This window comes from Carassius carassius, chromosome 22 (genome assembly GCF_963082965.1).
Source record: "Carassius carassius chromosome 22, fCarCar2.1, whole genome shotgun sequence".
In the NCBI taxonomy this organism is placed as follows: Eukaryota; Metazoa; Chordata; class Actinopteri; order Cypriniformes; family Cyprinidae; genus Carassius; species Carassius carassius.
The window spans coordinates 24,996,723-25,016,403 of NC_081776.1; the positions used below are offsets into that span (position 1 = coordinate 24,996,723).

General features: G+C 45.9%; 1 protein-coding gene across 3 annotated transcripts in view; it reads left to right on the forward strand.

The window, feature by feature from the left end:
- Positions 1-19,681, forward strand: part of LOC132099127 (NACHT, LRR and PYD domains-containing protein 3-like) — a 151,617-nt gene that overhangs the window by 54,972 nt on the left and 76,964 nt on the right. For 2 of the 3 annotated variants that reach the window (XM_059505581.1, XM_059505583.1), the window contains exon 3: positions 12,988-13,104. In XM_059505581.1, the coding sequence (XP_059361564.1) occupies positions 12,988-13,104 (117 nt within the window). The remainder of the gene's footprint in view (positions 1-12,987; positions 13,105-19,681) is intronic. The other variant, XM_059505582.1, reaches the window with a different exon arrangement.

The window sequence follows — 19,681 nt, forward strand, 5'->3', positions numbered from 1 at the left end:
TAAATTATTGTTTCACTTGACTTAAATTATTGTTCCTTTTCAGGAACTCGAGCTATGTCAAGCGCTTTGGGGAACGTCCCTGACGAGACCGACTCTGAATATCGTGTGCAATCTGTCCATCGGAAGGGCGTGACGTCACGGGCGGGGTGACGTAGCGACCAGGAAGCTATAAAAGCACGTGCCTGTCACAGTGTCTGGGTTGTGTTCCCTGGGTTTCCACTAGATGCCGTGACACATACTAAGACAGACCGGGTTATATACACAAGGAGAGACAAATGCTAATGGGAAACTGACAGGGTGTGATGATAGGTAATTAGTGACAGCTGGGTGCAATAATTAAGCAGGGACGTGAGGAATGTGATTAATGAAGTGAAAGACACCGTGGGAAAAGAGGACATCTAGTGGACACCCAGGGAACACAACCCAGACACTGTGACAGTGCCGTGCAGCTGGCTTCAGCTTCGCGTCTGTCAGCAAGCGCTCTGTGTGTGCATGTCAAAAGTCTGTCCCGTTGGTCCTATTTATTGTTGTCTGTCCCTTAGCCGTTAAAAGATCGCTAAAACAGCTCAATATGCCAAAAGTAAAAGCAAAGACCAAACATGTTAAGGGCGATTCCAAGCCACGTTATAGATTGTGTGTTCCTGCCTGCCCTCGCTACATTACGAGTGGGGATACACACAGTTTGTGCGTGGCTTGTCTGGGATCGAAGCATGCTGAGTCGGCTCTCGAGGAGGCCGACTGCCCGCATTGTGAATGATTGCCAATGCGGACGCTTCGATCCCATAGGGCTCTCTTCGAGGAGGGAGCCTTCACCAGCGTTCCCCACGGTACTGGCCCCGCTTCTGCCGAGGCAGAACAGCTGCTGCACTCGTGGGGTTCGCAGGTGGATCTGTCAGAGGGAATGGAGATCTGCCAGATCCGGCGCCCAAACCCTGGGTTCGGAAGCACGCTCGTCGGTTTCTTCCCCTCAGGCTGAGGGATCAACTCTTCACCTCTCTTCCTCCGAGGAGGTCGATGTGGAGACGGTATCCCCAGTATGAGGAGATTTTGGAGGTGGTTACACGTGCAGTAGATAAATTAAAAATTGAATGGCCTGCTGAAAAACATTCTGAGCCGCAGAGAAGCAAACTAGATGAACGCTTTCTGCGGCCGAGGCAACCACCTCCACGTCGGAGCCTACCTTATTTTCCCGATCTCCACAATGAGATCTCGAGATCGTGGAATCACCCATATTTGACCCGCCTCTTTGGCCCTGATTCACTATATTATGGCAACGTGATGGGGCTGGGAGAGCGGGGTTATAGATCGATGCCACGGGTTGAACAGACGCTCGCGGGCTATCTGTCACCCGGATCGGCATCGTCTCTAAAGGCTCCGACATTGCCCACTAAGCCTCTTAGAGTTACATCATCGCTGGTGGGCAAAGGTTATGTGGCAGCAGGTCAGGCTGGGGCTTGCCTTCATACTATGGCAGTCCTTCAAGCTTAACAAGCTGACCTGCTGGGAGATATCGATGAGGGAGAGAGGATTTAGTCTGAAGATGTCGAAGAACCTAGAAAGATCGTTGATCTCTCCCTCCGCGCCACTAAAGAGACCGCTCGCGCAATTGGGCGGTCTATGGCAGCATTTGTGGCTGACCCTGTCAGAGATAAAAGAACAAGACAGGGTCTGCCTCCTGGACGCCCCGCTTCAGCCTTCTGGCCTGTTTGGCAACACAGTCAATACTGTCGTCGACAGGTTCCAGGAGGCACGCAAACAGGCGGCGGCCTTCCAGAATTTCCTCCCTCGTCGCTCTCGTGGTGCATCTTGGCGGGAGATGACCATGCCACATACTGGCTCCTCATACCGGGAAGCACAGAGACAGAGTGTCGCCTCTCGTGCTCCCCCACGACGGGACCGAGGGCCTCAGCGACGCTCTGAGTCGGGGGCTTCCAGGGCTAAGCCCGATTTAAGATCTGTTATCGAAGCCCGGAAGTCCTCGACGAAAAGATCCTGACGCCAGGATCCAGAGGGTAGCCCCTACTGGGCTAGAGCGCGGTCCACCTCATTAAACGGTGCCCGCCTCACCTCGGTGCCCTCAGGAGATCGGTCTGCCAACCCTGCCAGAGTTTCAGGGCACAGCGGCCTCCAGCGAGCGCTACTCCCAGTTATTTCCACCCACGAGCGTAGCGGAGCTGGGATGCTCGCCGCCCCTTCGGGGTCCTCTTATACCAGAGGTCAGTCTCGAGAGACTGATTCCCTTAGTAGATTATTTAGCAGCGTGGAAACTACTGCCAAATGTATCTCATTGGGTCCTGCGTACAATAGAAAAAGGCTACTGCATTCAGTTCGGTCATCCACCACCGAAGTTCAACGGGGTTACACCGACAGTAGTCGGCCCCCGGCAGGCTCTGGTTATGGAACAAGAAGTGAATACCCTATTAAGGAAGGAGGCCATCGAGGTGATCCCTCCTCTAGACAGGGAATCCGGTATTTCATAGTTCCAAAGAAGGATGGGGGGTTGTGTCCGATCTTAGACTTAGTTCACCTGAACCGCTCAGTTATGCAACTGAAGTTCAAAATGCTCACTGTCAAGCAGGTTGTAGCTCAAATCAGATCCGAGGACTGGTTTGTCACAATAGATCTCAAAGACGCATACTTCCACATATCCATCCTTCCACAACACAGGAAGTTTCTGAGGTTCGCTTTCGGGGGCAAAGCTTATCAATATCAAGTACTTCCCTTTGGCCTCACACTCTCACCCCGCATGTTCACGAAATGTGTAGATGCGGCTCTGGTATCCCTCTGTATGCAGGGCATCCGCATTCTAAATTATAACGACGATTGGTTGATTCTAGCTCAATCAGAGCAGATGTCGGTTCAACTTCGAGATGTCGTTCTCGCACATATGGGGGAGCTGGATTTGAGACTAAACGCCAAGAAGAGTGTACTTTCTCCAGTTCAGAGAACCACCTATCTAGGCATAGTGTGGGATTCGACCACGATGCAGGCATGTCTGTCTCCTGCTCGGATCGAGTTGATCCTCACATCAGTCGAGAGAGTCAAAGAAGGCCAGTCACTCACTGTCAAACAATTCCAGAGATTGTTAGGTCTGATGGCAGCTGCGTCTAATGTGATACCTTTTGGCCTGCTGTACATGAGACCCCTACAGTGGTGGCTCAAGTCCAAGGGCTTTTCCCCGAGGGGAAATCCACTTCGAGTTATCAAGGTCACGCGGCGATGCCTTCGTGCCTTAGACATGTGGAAGAAACCTTGGTTCTTGAATCAGGGCCTGGTGCTGGGAGCTCCTTGTCGCCGTGTAACGCTAGCGACAGACGCGTCCCTCACCGGTTGGGGTGCGGTCATGAGTGGCCACCCTGCCCGCGGTCTGTGGAGTGGTCGCCATCTGACATGGCACATCAATTGCCTAGAGATGCTAGCAGTCTATCGAGCATTGAAACATTTCCTCCCAGACCTGAGAGGTCACCATGTGTTGGTGCGCACCGACAACACATCAGTGGTGTCTTATATCAATCACCAGGGGGGTCTGCGTTCATGCCCCTTGTACAAGCTGGCACACCAGATCCTTCTGTGGTCCCAGGGCAAACTCTTCTCGCTCAGAGTAGTGTATATTCCTGGGAGATTGAATATGGGAGCAGACATACTGTCGAGGCAGGGGCCGAGGCCCGGGGAATGGAAACTTCACCCCGAGGTGGTGAAGCAGATATGGAGAGTGTTTGGAACAGCCCAGGTGGACCTCTTTGCGACTCGGGAGACATCGCAATGTCCCCTCTGGTTCTCTCTAGTTCATCCAGCACATCTGGGACTGGACGCTATGGTAGAGACCTGGCAGGGCTTCGTATGTACACATTTCCCCCTATTGCTCTGCTACCGGGAGTTCTGGCGAGAGTACGCCGGGACGGGGTCCGTCTGTTATTAGTAGCCCCGTTCTGGCCGGGCCAAGTATGGTTCGCAGATCTAGTCTCCCTCCTCGACGGCTCTCCGTGGGAGATACCGATCAAGACAGACCTACTCTCACAGGCGCAGGGTACGATAATTCTCCCTTGCCCGGAGCTGTGGAAACTGTGGGTGTGGCCCCTGAGGGGGCACAGCTCATAGAATCCGGTCTCTCAACCGAGGTTGTCGAGACCCTCCTTCAATCCAGAGCTCCCTCTACAAGGAAACTGTACGCCCTGAAGTGGAAACTCTTCACTTCGTGGTGCAGAGACCGCCAGCTTGACCCTGTTAACTGCCCAGTTGGTACAGTTCTGGAGTTTCTACAAGCTAGGCTCTCTGCGGGGTTAACCCACTCCACCTTAAAGGTGTACGTGGCGGCCATAGCTGCTTACCATGTCCCTTTCAATGGTCAGTCAGTGGATAGACACCCCACCTAGTTACACGTTTCCTCCGCGTTGAGCTGAGGCTGAGACCTCCAGTATGATCCCATGTTCCCCCCTGGGATTTGGTTGTGGTTTTAGAGGCTCTTTGTAAAGCTCCATTCCAGCCAATACAAGATATCTCAGATAGACATCTGACACTTAAAACTGCCCTGTTATTGGCAATCACCTCACTAAAGAGAGTTGGAGATCTCCAGGCCCTTTCGGTGGCCCCTACTTACCTAGACTTTGCCCCTGGTATGGCCAAAGCATTTTTATATGTTCCGAAGGTTCCCTCTGTTATACCACAACCTATCGTACTGCAGGCCTTTTGTCGTCCTCCCTTTCGGAAGTCAGACCAGGAAAAGCTAAATTGTATGTGTCCAGTGCGAGCACTGGACCCATACGTCCACAGAGCTGCCCTGTGGAGAAAATCCAACCAATTGCTTGTTTGCCACGGTCCTCCTAAAAAGGGTTCTCCTGCCTCCAAGCAGACCCTAAGTCGTTGGATATTCGAGGCTATCAACGTCTCCTATGAGTCCTCTGGTCTTCCCCCTCCTTTGGGAGCCAAGGCTCACTCTACTCGGGGTATGGCGGCCTCTAAGGCCTTCTCAGCAGGTGTGTCCCTCTTGGACATCTGCAACGCTGCGGGGTGGTCCACGCCCTCTACATTTGTCAGATTTTATGACCTTGACATGCGAGCCACTCCGGGCTCTTCTGTTCTCTCGCCTTAGCTGTGCTCTTCGGATACACACTAGGCAGGGATTTGGAAGTCTGGCAGCGTGGACACATCGTTCCCCAAAGCGCTTGATGCAGCTCGAGTTCCTGAAAAGGAACGTCTCAAGGTTACGTATGTAACCATGGTTCCTTGAAGGAACGAGACGCTGCGTTGCAGAGCCATACTCCCGGCACCCCTGCTGGCGCTTGATTCCCTACTCTAAGCTGAAGCCAGCTGCACGGCACGTGCTTTTATAGCTTCCTGGTCGCTACGTCACCCCGCCCGTGACGTCACGCCCTTCCGATGGACAGATTGCACACGATATTCAGAGTCGGTCTCGTAAGGGACGTCCCCCAAAGCGCTTAATGCAGCGTGCCATACTCCCGGCACCCCTGCTGGCGCTTGATTCCCTACTCGAAGCTGAAGCCAGCTGCACGGCACGTGCTTTTATAGCTTCCTGGTCGCTACGTCACCCCGCCCGTGACGTCACGCCCTTCCGATGGACAGATTGCACACGATATTCAGAGTCGGTCTCGTAAGGGACGTCCCCCAAAGCGCTTAATGCAGCGTCTCGTTCCTTCAAGGAACCAGGGTTACATACGTAACCTTGAGACGTTTCACTTGATTATACATTTAGTCAGGAATTATAGTTTGGAAAAAGTCTAACTAGTAAAATGTTTACACGTTACGTGAAAACTAGTATACGTATATAAATAAATAAAAAGAAACTCATGTTTATGATCTCTGCTGAATAAAGGTCCAAATCACATCTTTTTGGGGTGAATTACGTCTTATTCCTCTCATCGCGAAGCAAACAGTAAAATAGAACTTGTGTGCATGCTTCAGTGAAACATTATAATCTGAATAGCACGTTCAGCTCGGGGGCATGGTCACATTAGAAGATAATGAAGGGAGACGTGAAAAACGGACATCGCGTTGTTTTCATATGGATTACTTTATCACAGAATATTTGTCCTCGGCAACAAGTGAAAGTAGACATGTCAAGCTTTCTATAGATATATCTTTCATGTTTCTTCGTTGAGTATTCAGTGAGTTACAGTTCATTTTAATGACGTGTTTGTAAATGAAGATCAGCGCAGACAAAGGCTGCAGACAGCACACCTTGTTTGTTATCTTTATTTTATAAATGCACAAAGTTTTGTTGTTTTGTCTGTAAACAAAAAAGTTGACCCTTTACAGATTCGATTGATGTATTGCTCTTATCTGTACGATCAAAACTGAAAGAGTAATTTAAGTTCTTTTCGGGGTTATCAGGAGAAAATGCCTCAAAATGCATATACGCGTTAATCGACTCCAGAGGGTTAACCTATAGCCTATAGGGTTAGGGTTAGGGTTAGCCCATCGATTCGATACCGCATGGAATTCGATACCGCAGTTAGGTCTGTAACGCTGTTTTCGAGTATAAAAAGCAAATAATTTACTATTCTCACCCCACAATGAAAAATCTATGTTAAGGCATCTCTCCATAACGGACTGTTCTGAAAGAAGAATGTATGCAAACATGTATAAAATGCTTGAAAAACTTTAACAGAGATGTCTAGTTGGTATTTAATAGGTCTGCCTCCCACGTAAGATTTTTCTTGTTACTAGTCGTTCATTATTTGTTGCATTATTCAACTAATCGCAGGATTATATTAAATTTACATCTATAATCCATAATGAGCCTTAATATATTTCACGCTCAAGCACATGCATTAAGTTTGCCAAAAAGCACAGGCAGAAGTAGCCTAATGTGAAAAAGGAGACATTTTGATTATGTATTAATAAATTATTACGTAAATTATTACGTATTACAATTATTACATGCAATTATCCTAAATATAACCAAATAAGATTTGTAATGAAGATAAAACAAATAATAAATGCTTCACATCCAGCATCAAATCCGACTAAAATTCATGCCAACAGCCCATAATATTCAGCATGAATTCACGTTAAATTAAATTATTCAATTGTTATTCATATTACTGGGTTGAAACTCTTCTCTTGAAACTGAACTCTTTTTATTCATTACTTTCTTGCAGCCCATATTATTATTTTCACAAGACCATAATAATAATAACAAATTATCAATTGATAATTAATCATTATTTTACGAAAATCATTGTTATTTATGAACATAGCGTTTTCGGAAGGCTTTAAGACCAAGTGGAATCCTCCTCGAGCTGCTCCCGCCTCACAGCGCGCGACTCGCGCAAACTGACCCAACATTTAGCAAGACAGGAAAACATTCAGTCTGCCTGAAGGAAGACGTATTTCATTGTAAGTTAATGCTGTTAAATAGAGAGAGAGAGAGAGAGAGAGAGAGAGAGAGAGAGAAATTCGTCTAGGGCTATTCTTAAACTTGGAACTCATTATATTGAAGTACAAATCCAAACACCAGAAGCAACCTACACTCTGTGTTCTTTCATTGAAAAGTATGCGTTTTATGTATTCACAGGCTATATGGTTGAAATAATATTTTAGTTCAAAACTTTAAGTTCCATTTGTTTAAAAAAATGCTTTACTGGATAACGTTTCATAGACCTTCAGTTTTTATGCTCTAAAATCCAATGCCATTTGTAATTTCACAGTATTGTCACCTCCTAAATCACTAACCTTTAAAGTCACAATTCTATAATGGTCAAATTTACTCAGGCCGATGGCATTTTTAATGACTTTTTATTATTATTATTATTATTTATTTTTTTATAATTGTAGCCTACATAAATATGTGAAGGAAAACAAATATTTGGATCGTCCCTTATTTTTTCCCTTAATTTCTTAAAGAACACTTATTTTCTATAAGAATGAACATGATAACATATTATTAATTCATAGAAGTAATTTAAGCAATTAAAACCTTTTCATTTTTAAAAACTGGAATTTAAATACTATTAAATTGTCTTTAAAATCTCAAGGAGTTTATAAGTTAAAAAGGGTAAAATGTCACAGTGCAAGTTAAAAAGCATTTGTTAAAATAAATAAGAATAATAATTTAAAGCGAAACATAAGGTAAGGTTGGGCTCTCTCATTCTCTCACTCGGAAGAAATCCAAACGTTTTCATATTCGTGATGTTGCCCATTTTTTTGAAGCGTATTATTCATGAGGTAAAATATGCTTTGTAGTTCAAGCGTGTTTCAGTATCGAGTGAACCGCTGCTCGCGCGGGATGGCTCTGCGATCGGCTGCTGTTTTTAATAAGGGTGTAACGGTACGTGTATTCGTACCGGACCGTTTCGGGCTTTCGGTACGGTGCACGTGTGTACCGAATGACCGAATGCAATATTTTGTGTGCGGAACATATACATTTTCGTGTTTCCAAACGAATATATTAAGTGGCGGAAGTCTCCGCGTTCAGCGCAAATCCCGCCCTGCAGCTGATTCTAAGGCCGGCGACACACTGGATGCATGGCGCAAGCGTCTCAGCTGTGTGGCATGTCCGTTTTTAATTCGGCTTCCATGTTAACAGGTTAGAGCTTGCAGACTGCCTGCGTGAGACGCGCATCTCAGGCACGGCTTGAGCCGCGCGGAAAACGTGTGCATGCTAAAAAAATAGAATCAAAGCCTATTTTTCACGCGACACGCATGTTGGAAGTGTTTCCAGGCAAAATATAATAGGAAAATATGTTTATATGTAATTTTGTACACAAATACATATTAATTCATGACATTTTGATGTTTGAAAGTCTATAGGTTGACATAAATTCAGATATAAATGTAATTAAAAAATAAAAATAATCATCGATTTTCAAATATTGCACCTGTCAAACATAGTCTATTTTGCCGTCAATACTGTTGACGGTGTCCTTTATCAGTAGGTGTAGGTGTGTAAAAAAAAAAGTTGATATTGTTGTCATGAAGACAAGAGCCTGGTCTGTCGGCGGCCTCCCTCTGTCACCTACAGCAATGTGTTGACAGTGTCCTTTATCAGTAGGCTTTATATTTATGCTCAACATGAAGTATAGATAGTGTTGTCGTGGTACTGGATATGTCGGCTGTTACAGCATATTAATTCCATGGATAGAATGTGCGCTGCAGCATAATACAACGATATTTCTTCAAAAGCAGATTGTGGAGACATTTTTATTGTCCACGATCAAAAATATTAATTTTGCACACCCCTTCCCTCGGAAGAAATCGTCGAACGAGGGCAGACCGGACCACAAGAGCACTTTAACTCTCATATTCATACGACGATAACTGTCTACTAATGTTATCACATGAAAGGCAGCACGCTTAACTGGATGTCACAGCAAGGGAAATGCTAATATTCAAGCATTTAGGCAATGGTTTGAGCTAGATTTTCCCGTGGTTTGTGTTGGATAGGTATGGGACATAGGTATTGGATCATATTTTTTTCTCCCCTCCGATCTCCGATCTAGCGTTCTGCACCAGTATCTGCACGATACCGATGTCGTGGATCGGATTGGGACATGCCATAAGCAAAACGAGTAAGAAAGCTTGGAGGCACGGCATACACCTTTATGTCAAAAAAAAAAAAATGACACAGTTTAAATGAAGTAAAAATCAGCAAACAGTGTGGAACCAAAAATGTTTAAAACACTTCCAAAATCACCTTAGATAAATGGAAAAAGTCAACAGTATTTTCAAAGTCCAAAATATTGCCAGACAGGCGTTTTTGCATTTAGTTGTGAAACAAAATCATCCGATATCACTTTGTCTGTCTCACCTCACTCTTCTTGTCAATCAACTCTCCTCACTGGAGAAATTAAATCTGATCTGTGAGCATCATTGAGCAGCCACGTTCAGTTTTTAATTGTAGTGTCTGTTCCTTTACTCAACTACAATGATTTTTATTACTTAACACTGGTGGACACTTGTTTATATAAAATTAATTACATTTATTTATAGAAAAATAAAATGCATTACATTTTAAAATTAATTTTGCTACCCATATGCTTCCATAGCACAGTGCGGTTCTCTAAACAATGTGCAATACAAAAACAAATATAGAGATTAAATCTGTGTATGATATGCTATTCATTATGTGCAACCAAAAAAAATTTGTGACGCGTGTCCCGAGGCCTCATCAGCGTCGCCCTGGAAACGCACGAGGAGCACCTGGAAACCTCATCACCGGCCGATCGGTCACGGCTGCCGACAATCAAGTAGCCGCCGCCACTGATACACAAGTGAGTGATCACTCCAGAAGACTGGATGCTAATGCTGTTCTCCGTGTTCCCTTGCAGAGAGCTCGTGAACGATCAGCACCCCCTACGCACGGACACGCCGCACCTGGGACACCACCACGATCAGCGCACCAGCACTTCCCACTCCCGAACACTGAACTATCTCAAATAAATCCACCCTCCGGGGCCTTACCTTGCACTCCTTGTTGTCGTGTGATTCTTCACCCCGTGACACTGGTGGAGAATCCTGACAGAAGTGTGAAGAGTAACCAACAGCCGCCTCAATTAAAAAATAAATAAATAAATGAATAAATTATTATTTTGTTACCTCACCGCTGCTTCTTCTCTCCCTTTCCCCATGCAGGCGGACGCTCCTCCCCTCATCATGGAAGAACTTATTAAACACCTCACCGAGGTCAGCATCCGCCAGCAACAAATTGCTGAACACCTTGCCAGCCGTCAACGCGACGGAACGCGAGCTCGCCGCCCTCCAGGCAGGCCGACACGCCCCGCCGCCTGATCCCCGTGTCCAGGCCGCGCAGCTGATACCCAAAATGACCGCCCATGATGACGTAGAGATGTTCCTACAGATGTTTGAGAAAGTCGCCATCCGAGAGCGTTGGGAACGCCCGGGCTGGGCACGGCTGCTCGCACCCCTCCTGACCGGCGAAGCACAGCGCGCCTACACAGCTCCCTCCCAGCCGAGGCCAGCGAGAACTATGAGGAACTGAAGTGGGAAATCCTGGCTCGGGTGGGATTGTCACCGATTGCAGCGGTCCAACTGTTCTTTGACTGGGAATACAACGCACGATCCCCAGCCCGGGCCCAAGCGGCAGAATTCGCCACCGCTAGCCAGGTGGCAGAGCGCGTGGTCGTCGACCAGTTTTTGCACGCACTACCCCGGCCCCATCGTCAAGCGGCAGGAATGCGGAATCCCACTACTCTCGGCGAGCTGGTGGAAGCCGTCGAACTGGCGGATGTGGCCCAATGTGGGGAGGCTGGGGAGCGAGCGCCGCCATTTCCCCGGAGGGTGGTCCAGGAGCGACGCACGCCGGAGGGCACCTCGCGACCAGTGAGCAGGTCGGTGGCTCCCACTCCCCAGGACGAGCCCATGCCCACCGAACCACCCCGCCCTTCCATGCGGACGTGCCGTGCAGGCTGTATCTTCCACCCCGCCCGGGGGGCCCCACGAGCCAAGGTGAAGGTAAATGGCCACCCATTGGAAGCTGTCCTGGACTCCGGGAGTGCGGTCAGCCTCGTCCACCCCACTGTCTTGGCCCCCCGTCCGGAGTCTAAAGCCCGACTGGCCATCACGTGTGTCCACGGGGACACCCAAGAGGTGGCGGCACGGCGGGTCACCATTTCGGCCGCCCCAGGATCTTGGCCGCTTGAGGTGGGGATCGTCACGGACCTCCCAGTGCCGATGCTCCTAGGAAGGGATTGGCCCAGATTTGACCGCCTCCTCCTCGCCGCCACCCAGCCTGCCAGCCCCTGTGGGAGCCCATGGCCGGCCACCGCGGGGTCCAGAATACCATCCAACGGATTCGGGATCGCTTCCACTGGCCCGGCCTGGATGCCGAGGTGAAGAGGTTCTGCCAGGCATGCCCGACCTGCCAGCGGACGTCGCCACGGACCCCTCCCCCCAGCCCGCTGATTCCACTACCCATAATTGAGGTACCCTTCGAGCGGTATTACCGTTGCTTCATGCCTAACTTCTCCTCCTTAGCAGCCCCCCTGACAGACTTGACCAGAAAGGGGCAGCCGGAGAAGCCATCCGGGGGCCCTGAGGAGGAAGAGGCATTCCGTCAGATCAAGACAGCCCTCACGTCAGAGCCAGTCCTGCGGGCCCCGGACTTTAACTGTCCCTTTCTGTTGCAGACAGATGCCTCAGTGGATGGCCAGGGCGAAAGACACCAACGCCCGGGTAACGCGGTGGTTCCTGTCGCTCCAGGACTTCCACTTCAGCGTACAACACCGAGCCGGGACGGCCAACGCCAATGCCGACGGACTCTCCAGGATTTGGTCAGCTTTCGCAAGTCTGTCAGGGCACACTCCCCACCCACCCCCAATCTCCCCGTTGTACAAGAGGACCAGGACAACGCTTAGGGGGGGGGAGTGTGACGCGTGTCCCGAGGCCTCATCAGCGTCGCCCTGGAAACGCACGAGGAGCACCTGGAAACCTCATCACAGGCCGATCGTTCACGGCTGCCGACAATCAAGCTACATAAGCTGCCGCCACTAATTCACAAGTGAGTGATCACTCCAGAAGACTGGATGCTAACGCTGTTCTCCGTGTTCCCTTGCAGAAAGCTTGTGACCGATCAGCACCCCCTACGCACGGACACGCCGCACCTGGGACACCACCACGATCAGCGCACCAGCACTTCCCACTCCCGAACACTGAACTCTCTCAAATAAATCCACCCTCCGGGGCCTTACCTTGCACTCCTTGCTGTCGTGTGATTCTTCACCCCGTGACAATATTAAAATATAAACCTTACATATAAATTTTGCTTGTTACACAGAATTTTAAATCTAAATTTAATTTCTAACAAGAAGCATTTTAGTCAGAACTATTGTGCTCCTTTGCTGCGAGCTACTGGTTTGACATGCATGTTTTCACCATCACTCCTTCATTAACGTCTGTGAAGTTTAATGGAGATTGTCACTAAATGCAAAATTGAAATAAAACACTTAAAATACTTAAAATAAATGAAACAGCAGACAAAACTAAAGGAAGAATGATTTCTGTTTCTATCAGGATCTTCAGGAGGAAGAGATCTTCATCTCTTGATCCCAGCTGTGTGTCTCTGAAGAGTGACAGATCAATGCCTCTTCCTCCTAAATTCAGTGATGATCCAGTGACCTCTGACCCCAGGTGAGATATAATCCATTGTTAAGGTCAATTCACGCTGCACTGATAAACACTGACCAATGTGAACAATCACCGGATCAGAGGACATCATTTCTCAGACTCTCCACGAGCCGACAAGTGCTGCTTCAACATGTTCAATCAGAGAAAACACACACTGAGTGACAGCAGCAGACGCAGACAGGAGTCACACACTGATCCACAAACCAGACCAAGAGTCTGTTTCCACTGTTAGTGAACCACACACTGACTTACAATTACAGCTGCAGCTAACCATAATTTTACTGATTCATCTGCTGATTATATCTTTAATTCATCAGATGAAAAAAAAGTAATTCATTTTAATGATTATTTAAAAAATTTATATTCTTTTTCATCCTGCCCAATATTGGAAGCAAATGGGTAGCAAAATTCATTTTGAAATTTAATATGCATAATGACAGTGTATTTAAATTTATATTTCCCCGTACATATGTGCTACATTTAGTGCAAAATGAAAATTTAATTATCAGGGTTTCTGCAGGTTTCACCAAGTCAAATTCAAGACTTAAATTTAATTCTTAATGGTCTTAAAATTGTCTTAAGACCTATATCACAACATCAACAACAGACACACACAAAAGGAAAATGCAGATTCACAAAATTACTAGCAAAGTAAATTTATTCAAATGGAACAGTACTGAAGACAGGTTAAATGTGTCAAATGCGTAAATTCGTCAAACATCAGCACGAACGGTCACGTCACTTTCGAAATTAGGTCTCTCTTGAAAAAAATCTGCTAGTCTAAAGCACACGATGTAAGCAGTTTTATCTTTCCCGCACCTGAATGATTTATCAATGTCAGAGTCAGGACATCGACAGAAACAATTCACCGTTTTCCTCATTTGCATTATAGGACTGGTCTATAGTCATGGTGTGGAGGACTCAGAGCACCTCCGTACTTAGTGTTGGCTCTGATCCAAAAGCAACACAGAGGTCGCTCAACGCGATTGTGGAGCTGCAGTGTGTGGTTCTCGCCTAGGCAGTGTGGAGCCATCAGATACTTGGTAGAACTGGCTGATGACTTTCGTTTGCTGGAGACCCTTTACAACAGTTAGATTTTTCTCACTTTTTGCTTGAGACTCCAGCGCCTGTATACCCAACGTTCCCAGTTTAATCGCTTTCTTGCATAAGCAGTAGGCTTCAAATACATTGTTAGCAACTAGCCTTAACCAAGCCCTAAATTCCAAGTATCGCTAAACTTGCACTTCTCCATAGCTGAAAAGTAAAATCTGTTTTACATCTGTGGTGCAATCAAAAAGAAACTCGTGCCAATAACAGAAAGCTGATTGGCTGATGCATGTTGGTCTCATTTGTGAGACAGTGAACTATATTTGAACTAACGAACGAAAGAACCATAGACAGTAAAAGAAAAGGACACAGCGACCCCATTGGATTCAACGGAGACAAATGAAGTCTATTAGAAGCACGCACTTCCTGGGGGTCAAACGTACTTTGCAGACTCAAACTGAGTTTGATGACGTAGATGTCATGTGATCAACCTGTCTAACTATTGTAAGTCTACTAATCGCTGTGCCAAGAGAAATCTGAATCACGCACTGAATCTTGCAGACGTTGTTGAACAATTTTGTCCCGTTGCTTTTATGGACTCTTTATGGGCTTCTCCCTTGACTTCATGCCTCCACGTCCCCCCGATAGCCTCATAGACAGTAAAAGATTGCCTGCGAGCTTCTCCTCCTGTCCATATGGTAATTTCTCTACTGTGCGACAGAGAGTCGCAGGTTATGACGCAATCATTAGCCTATTTTTACAAAAACTGCTTCTACGGGGCCACAACGTAAGATACAAGGTAATGGGGCCTTTTAAACATTTTCGTGTTTCTTTAGAAATAATGAATGGACGAATGGAGTCTTTAAAGGCCTCAGATGTAAAGTTATTCGCTGTCAAAGTGACGCCAAAATGAATGGGAGTCAATGGAATGCTAACAGCAGGTGGGGGTCCGTTAGCCAATGGCGGCTCCCAGGGATGCGTCAATAAAATATGAAACCCTGCCCCCCTGGAAAGAACTACAACACCATGTTGGGTGGGGGGGAGCATTCTAAAGTGCTGCATGATCATTGAAATAAGCATTAGAGGTAGCGCTACATGGACATTGAAAGATTAAGACATAATTAAAATGATTTAAGACCTGCAACAGCAAACAGCATTTAGATATTTTTAATTTTAGACTTCTTAACATTTACATTTACATTTAATCATTTAGCAGATGCTTTTATCCAAAGCGACTTACAAATGAGAACAATAAAAGCAGTCAGGTCAACAAGAGAACAACAAGAGTATACAAGCGCCATGACAAGTCTCAGTTAGTCTAGTATAGAACGCATAGCCAAGTTTTTTTTTTAATGAAAAGACAAGAAAAGGAAAAGTGCTAGTAGTAGTTGGTTAAGTGCAGGCGAAAAAGTCTTTAGATGTTTCTTGAAAATGAGTAAAGACTCAGCTGTACGAATTGAGATTGGGAGGTCGTTCCACCAGCTGGCCACAGTCCAGGAAAAGGTCCGTGAGAGTGATTTTGAACTTCTTTGGGATGGCACCACAAGGCGTTGTTCACTTGCAGAGCACAAACTTTTGGAGGACACATAAGATTTAACCAGTGAGTTTAGGTATGTTGGTGCCGTGCCAGTGGTCGTCTTGTAGGCAAGCATCAGTACCTTGAATTTGATGCGAGCGGTTACTGGTAGCCAGTGTAACCTGATGAGGAGAGGAGTAACGTGAGCTTTTTTTGGCTCACTGAAGACAACCCTCACTGCTGCATTCTGAATCAATTGCAGAGGCTTGACAGTACATGCAGGAAGGCTCGCTAGGAGAGCATTACAATAGTCCAGTCTGGAGAGAACAAGAGCTTGGATAAGAAGTTGGGTGGCTTGTTCTGACAGGAAGGGTCATTGTAGCAATGTGGTCTGTGAAGCTTAACTGATGATCCATCACAACTCCTAGGTTTCTGGCTGTCCTCAAAGGAGTAATGGTTGATGAATCCAGCTGTATAGAGAAGTTGTGATGAAGCAATGGGTTAGCTGGAATCACCAGGAGTTCTGTCTTCGTAAGGTTAAGCTGAAGGTGATGGTCATTCATCCAGCTAGAAATGTCACTCAGACAGGCTGAAATGTGAGCAACTACCGTCAGGTCATCTGGCTGGAATGAGATGTGGAGTTGGGTGTCATCAGCGTAGCAGTGATAAGAAAAGCCATGCTTCTGAATGACAGATCCTAATGACGTCATGTTGATGGAGAAGAGAAGTGGTCCAAGTACTGAACCTTGAGGAACCCCAGTAGCAAGGTGTTGTGACTTTGAAACATCACCCCTCCAAGACACACTGAAGGATCTGTCAGAGAGGTAGGACTTAACCCACAGGAGTGTGGTTCCAGAGATGCCCATCTTTCTGAGGGTGGACAGGAGAATCTGGTGATTAACAGTGTCAAAAGCAGCAGACAGGTCCAGTAAGATGAGTACTGAGGATTTTGAAGCTGCTCTTGCTAGTCGCAGGGCTTCAGTAACCGAGAGCAGAGCAGTCTCAGTTGAGTGGCCACTTTTGAAGCCAGATTTGTTGCTGTCCAGGAGGTTGTTCTGTACAAGGAACATAGAAAGCTGGTTGAACACAGCTCGCTCAAGTGTCTTTGCAATGAATGGAAGAAGGGATACCTGTCTGTAGTTTTCAAGAAGCGCTGGATTTAGAGATGGTTTCTTGAGCAGTGGGCTTACCCGAGCCTGCTTGAATGCTGAGGGAAATGTTCCAGAGTGAAGAGAGGAGTTGATAATGTGAGTAAGCGGAGGTATGACTGAAGAAGAGGTGAGTGGGGATCAGATCAAGTGGACAAGTAGTAGGATGATTGGACAGGAGACGTTTGGAAACGTCCATCTCTGAGAGTGGGGCGAAGGAGGAGAAACAGTGTGCGTCGGTCATTGTGAAGTTGTCCTCAGTCTGCGGTGTGGAGAATTGGTCACTGATGGTTCTTATCTTAAAACTGCAAAGTCGTCCGCTGTAAGTCGATGGTGGAGGTGATGGTGGCGGATTGAGAAGAGAAAGTCTTGAAGAGTGTCCGAGCGTCACAACAGCTGTTAGTTTTGTTGTGCTAGTAGGATGTTTTAGCGTGAAGACATTTGCAGAGAAGGAAGCGAGGAGAGACTGATACACACTGATGTCGGTAGAGTTTCTTGATTTCTGCCATTTCCTCTCTGCAGCTCTGAGTTTAGAGCGATGTTTACGGAGAACCTCGGACAGCCAGGGGGCAGATGGGGCGGTGCATGCTGGTCTAGACAACAGTGGGCAAAAGCTGTCCAAGCAAGATGTTAAAAGTGGAGCAAAGAGTTTCCGTAGCGCTGCTCGTGTCCAGAGCTGAAACTGAGAGAGTGCAGGAAATGAGCATGAAACCACAGAAGATAGGCGTGATGGAGAGAGTGAGCGTAGGTTTCGTCAAAAGGTGACCTGCGTTGGAATGTGAGGCACTTCAGGAGTAAGTGCTAGGTTAGCAGTAATGAGGAAGTGGTCTGAGGTGTGCAGTGGAGCAACTGAAGAGTTGTCCACAGAGCAACAGCGCGTGTAGATGAGGTCCAGTTGGTTGCCTGATTTGTGAGTCGCTGTAGTAGACACTAGCTTTAGATCAAATGAGGTGAGCAGAGTTTTGAAGTCAGCAGCCTGGGGTTTATCTAGGTGGATAATAAGTGTTGAAGTTGAAGTTACAATTGTAAGAAATATTTGAGAACAAGTTATACAAAAAGTAAAGAAAGCAATACTCAAGTGCCCTGTCGGTGTCCTTGCTAGGTGGAGTCGCGCAGGTAGAGTCGATTGTCTTTACAATCGTCGGTCTTCACACGAGGAGGGATCACACGAGGGCTACCGCGGTGAAACCTACCGCTTTGGTATTTGCCTGATTACCTGTGATTGAAGTCAGCTGGCCACGCCTCACTATTTAGCAGATCGAAACTGGGCAGTTTTAATTTTAATTTATATTTGCCATTTCCTACACTAGTTTTAATATGGAAATAAAAAAAAAATATATATATATATATTAATGCTTTATAAGTTGCAAAATTCAAAGGAAATTGTATTACCCAAAACTTATTTTATATGTTTTGTTCAAGCAAAAATTGTAGCAAAATTATAATTTAAATGCCATTTTTCCTAAATACATTTAGACTTACGGCTAGGGTTGTGACCTTGAGGAATTTTTCCCACCGGGTAATCGACGTGTGACAACACTGGTAATACCGGTATCCTTGCTTTTCAAATAGTGGCAATTTGGTGTAAAGAAATTGTTCGTTTTTAGTTCGCTTTAATTATCCCTCTTTTCCTTTCTTTTCCCTTCCTTTGCTTTTAAATAGCTTAAAAGAACCATGAGCATTTTACTTTCACTTTTGAATTAGCAGCACTTTGGCGTCAATTGCTTGAATGTAACAACAAAATAGGCAAGGCAAGTTTATTTATATAGCACATTTCATACACAATGGTAATTCAAAGTGCTTTACATAAAATAAAGTAAAATAATAACAAAAATAAAACAAGCAATTTTAAAACTTTTAAAATAATTAAAACATTTACTTATTTAAAATGATTTTAAAACAGTTAGAAAATGATTTTACATAAAACTCACCTAATTAGCTGTGCATTTATTGAATGAGCGTTGAGCAATGTCCGAACTGATTGCAGTATATTTTCTGTTTTTTTTTTTAAAGTCTAGATTTAAATGAGACTAGTGTTTTAGCACAGCTGATCTCTTCTGAAAGCTGATTCTAACTGCGGGCGGCATTGTAACTAAAGGCGGACTCCCCTTGTTTTGTGTGAACCCTTGGTATTTCTAACTGACTCAATCCTAGTGATCTGAGTGGTCTGTTAGGTTTATATTCATTGAGCATATCTGCAATATATTTCGGTCCTAGGTCATTTAGTGACTTATATACAAGTAAAAGTACTTTAAAATCAATCCTAAATGTAACTGGAATCCAGTGTAAGGACCTGAGGACTGGGGTGATATGCTCAGATTTTCTGGTTCTAGTCAGAATCCTGGCAGCAGCGTTCTGGATGAGCTGCAGCTGTCTAATTGTCTTTTTGGGAAGGCCAGTGAGGAGCCCATTACAATAGTCCACCCTGCTGGTGATGAAGGCATGAACAAGTTTCTCCAAGTCTCGGCTGGAAACAAAACATCTAATTCTTGAAATGTTTTTTAAATGATAGTATGCTGATTTAGTTTGCTTTGACATGACTACTAAAAATAAGGTATGTCTCCAGAATCACACCAAGATTTCTGACTTGATTTTTAGTTGTTTGACCCCTAGAGTCAAGGTATACATTCACCTTGAAAACTTCATCTTTGTTTCCAAGTGCAATGACTTCAGTTTTTTTCCTTGTTTAACTGAAGAAAGTTCTGGCACATCCAACTATTACTTTCATCAATGCATTGGCAGAGGGAGTCAATGGGCTGTAGTCATTTGGAGATAAGGCTAGGTAAATCTTGACTTAGTGGGAGCATATACATGCTAAACAAGAGCGGTGCAAGAATTGACCCTTGTGGGACTCCGCATGTCATGGACG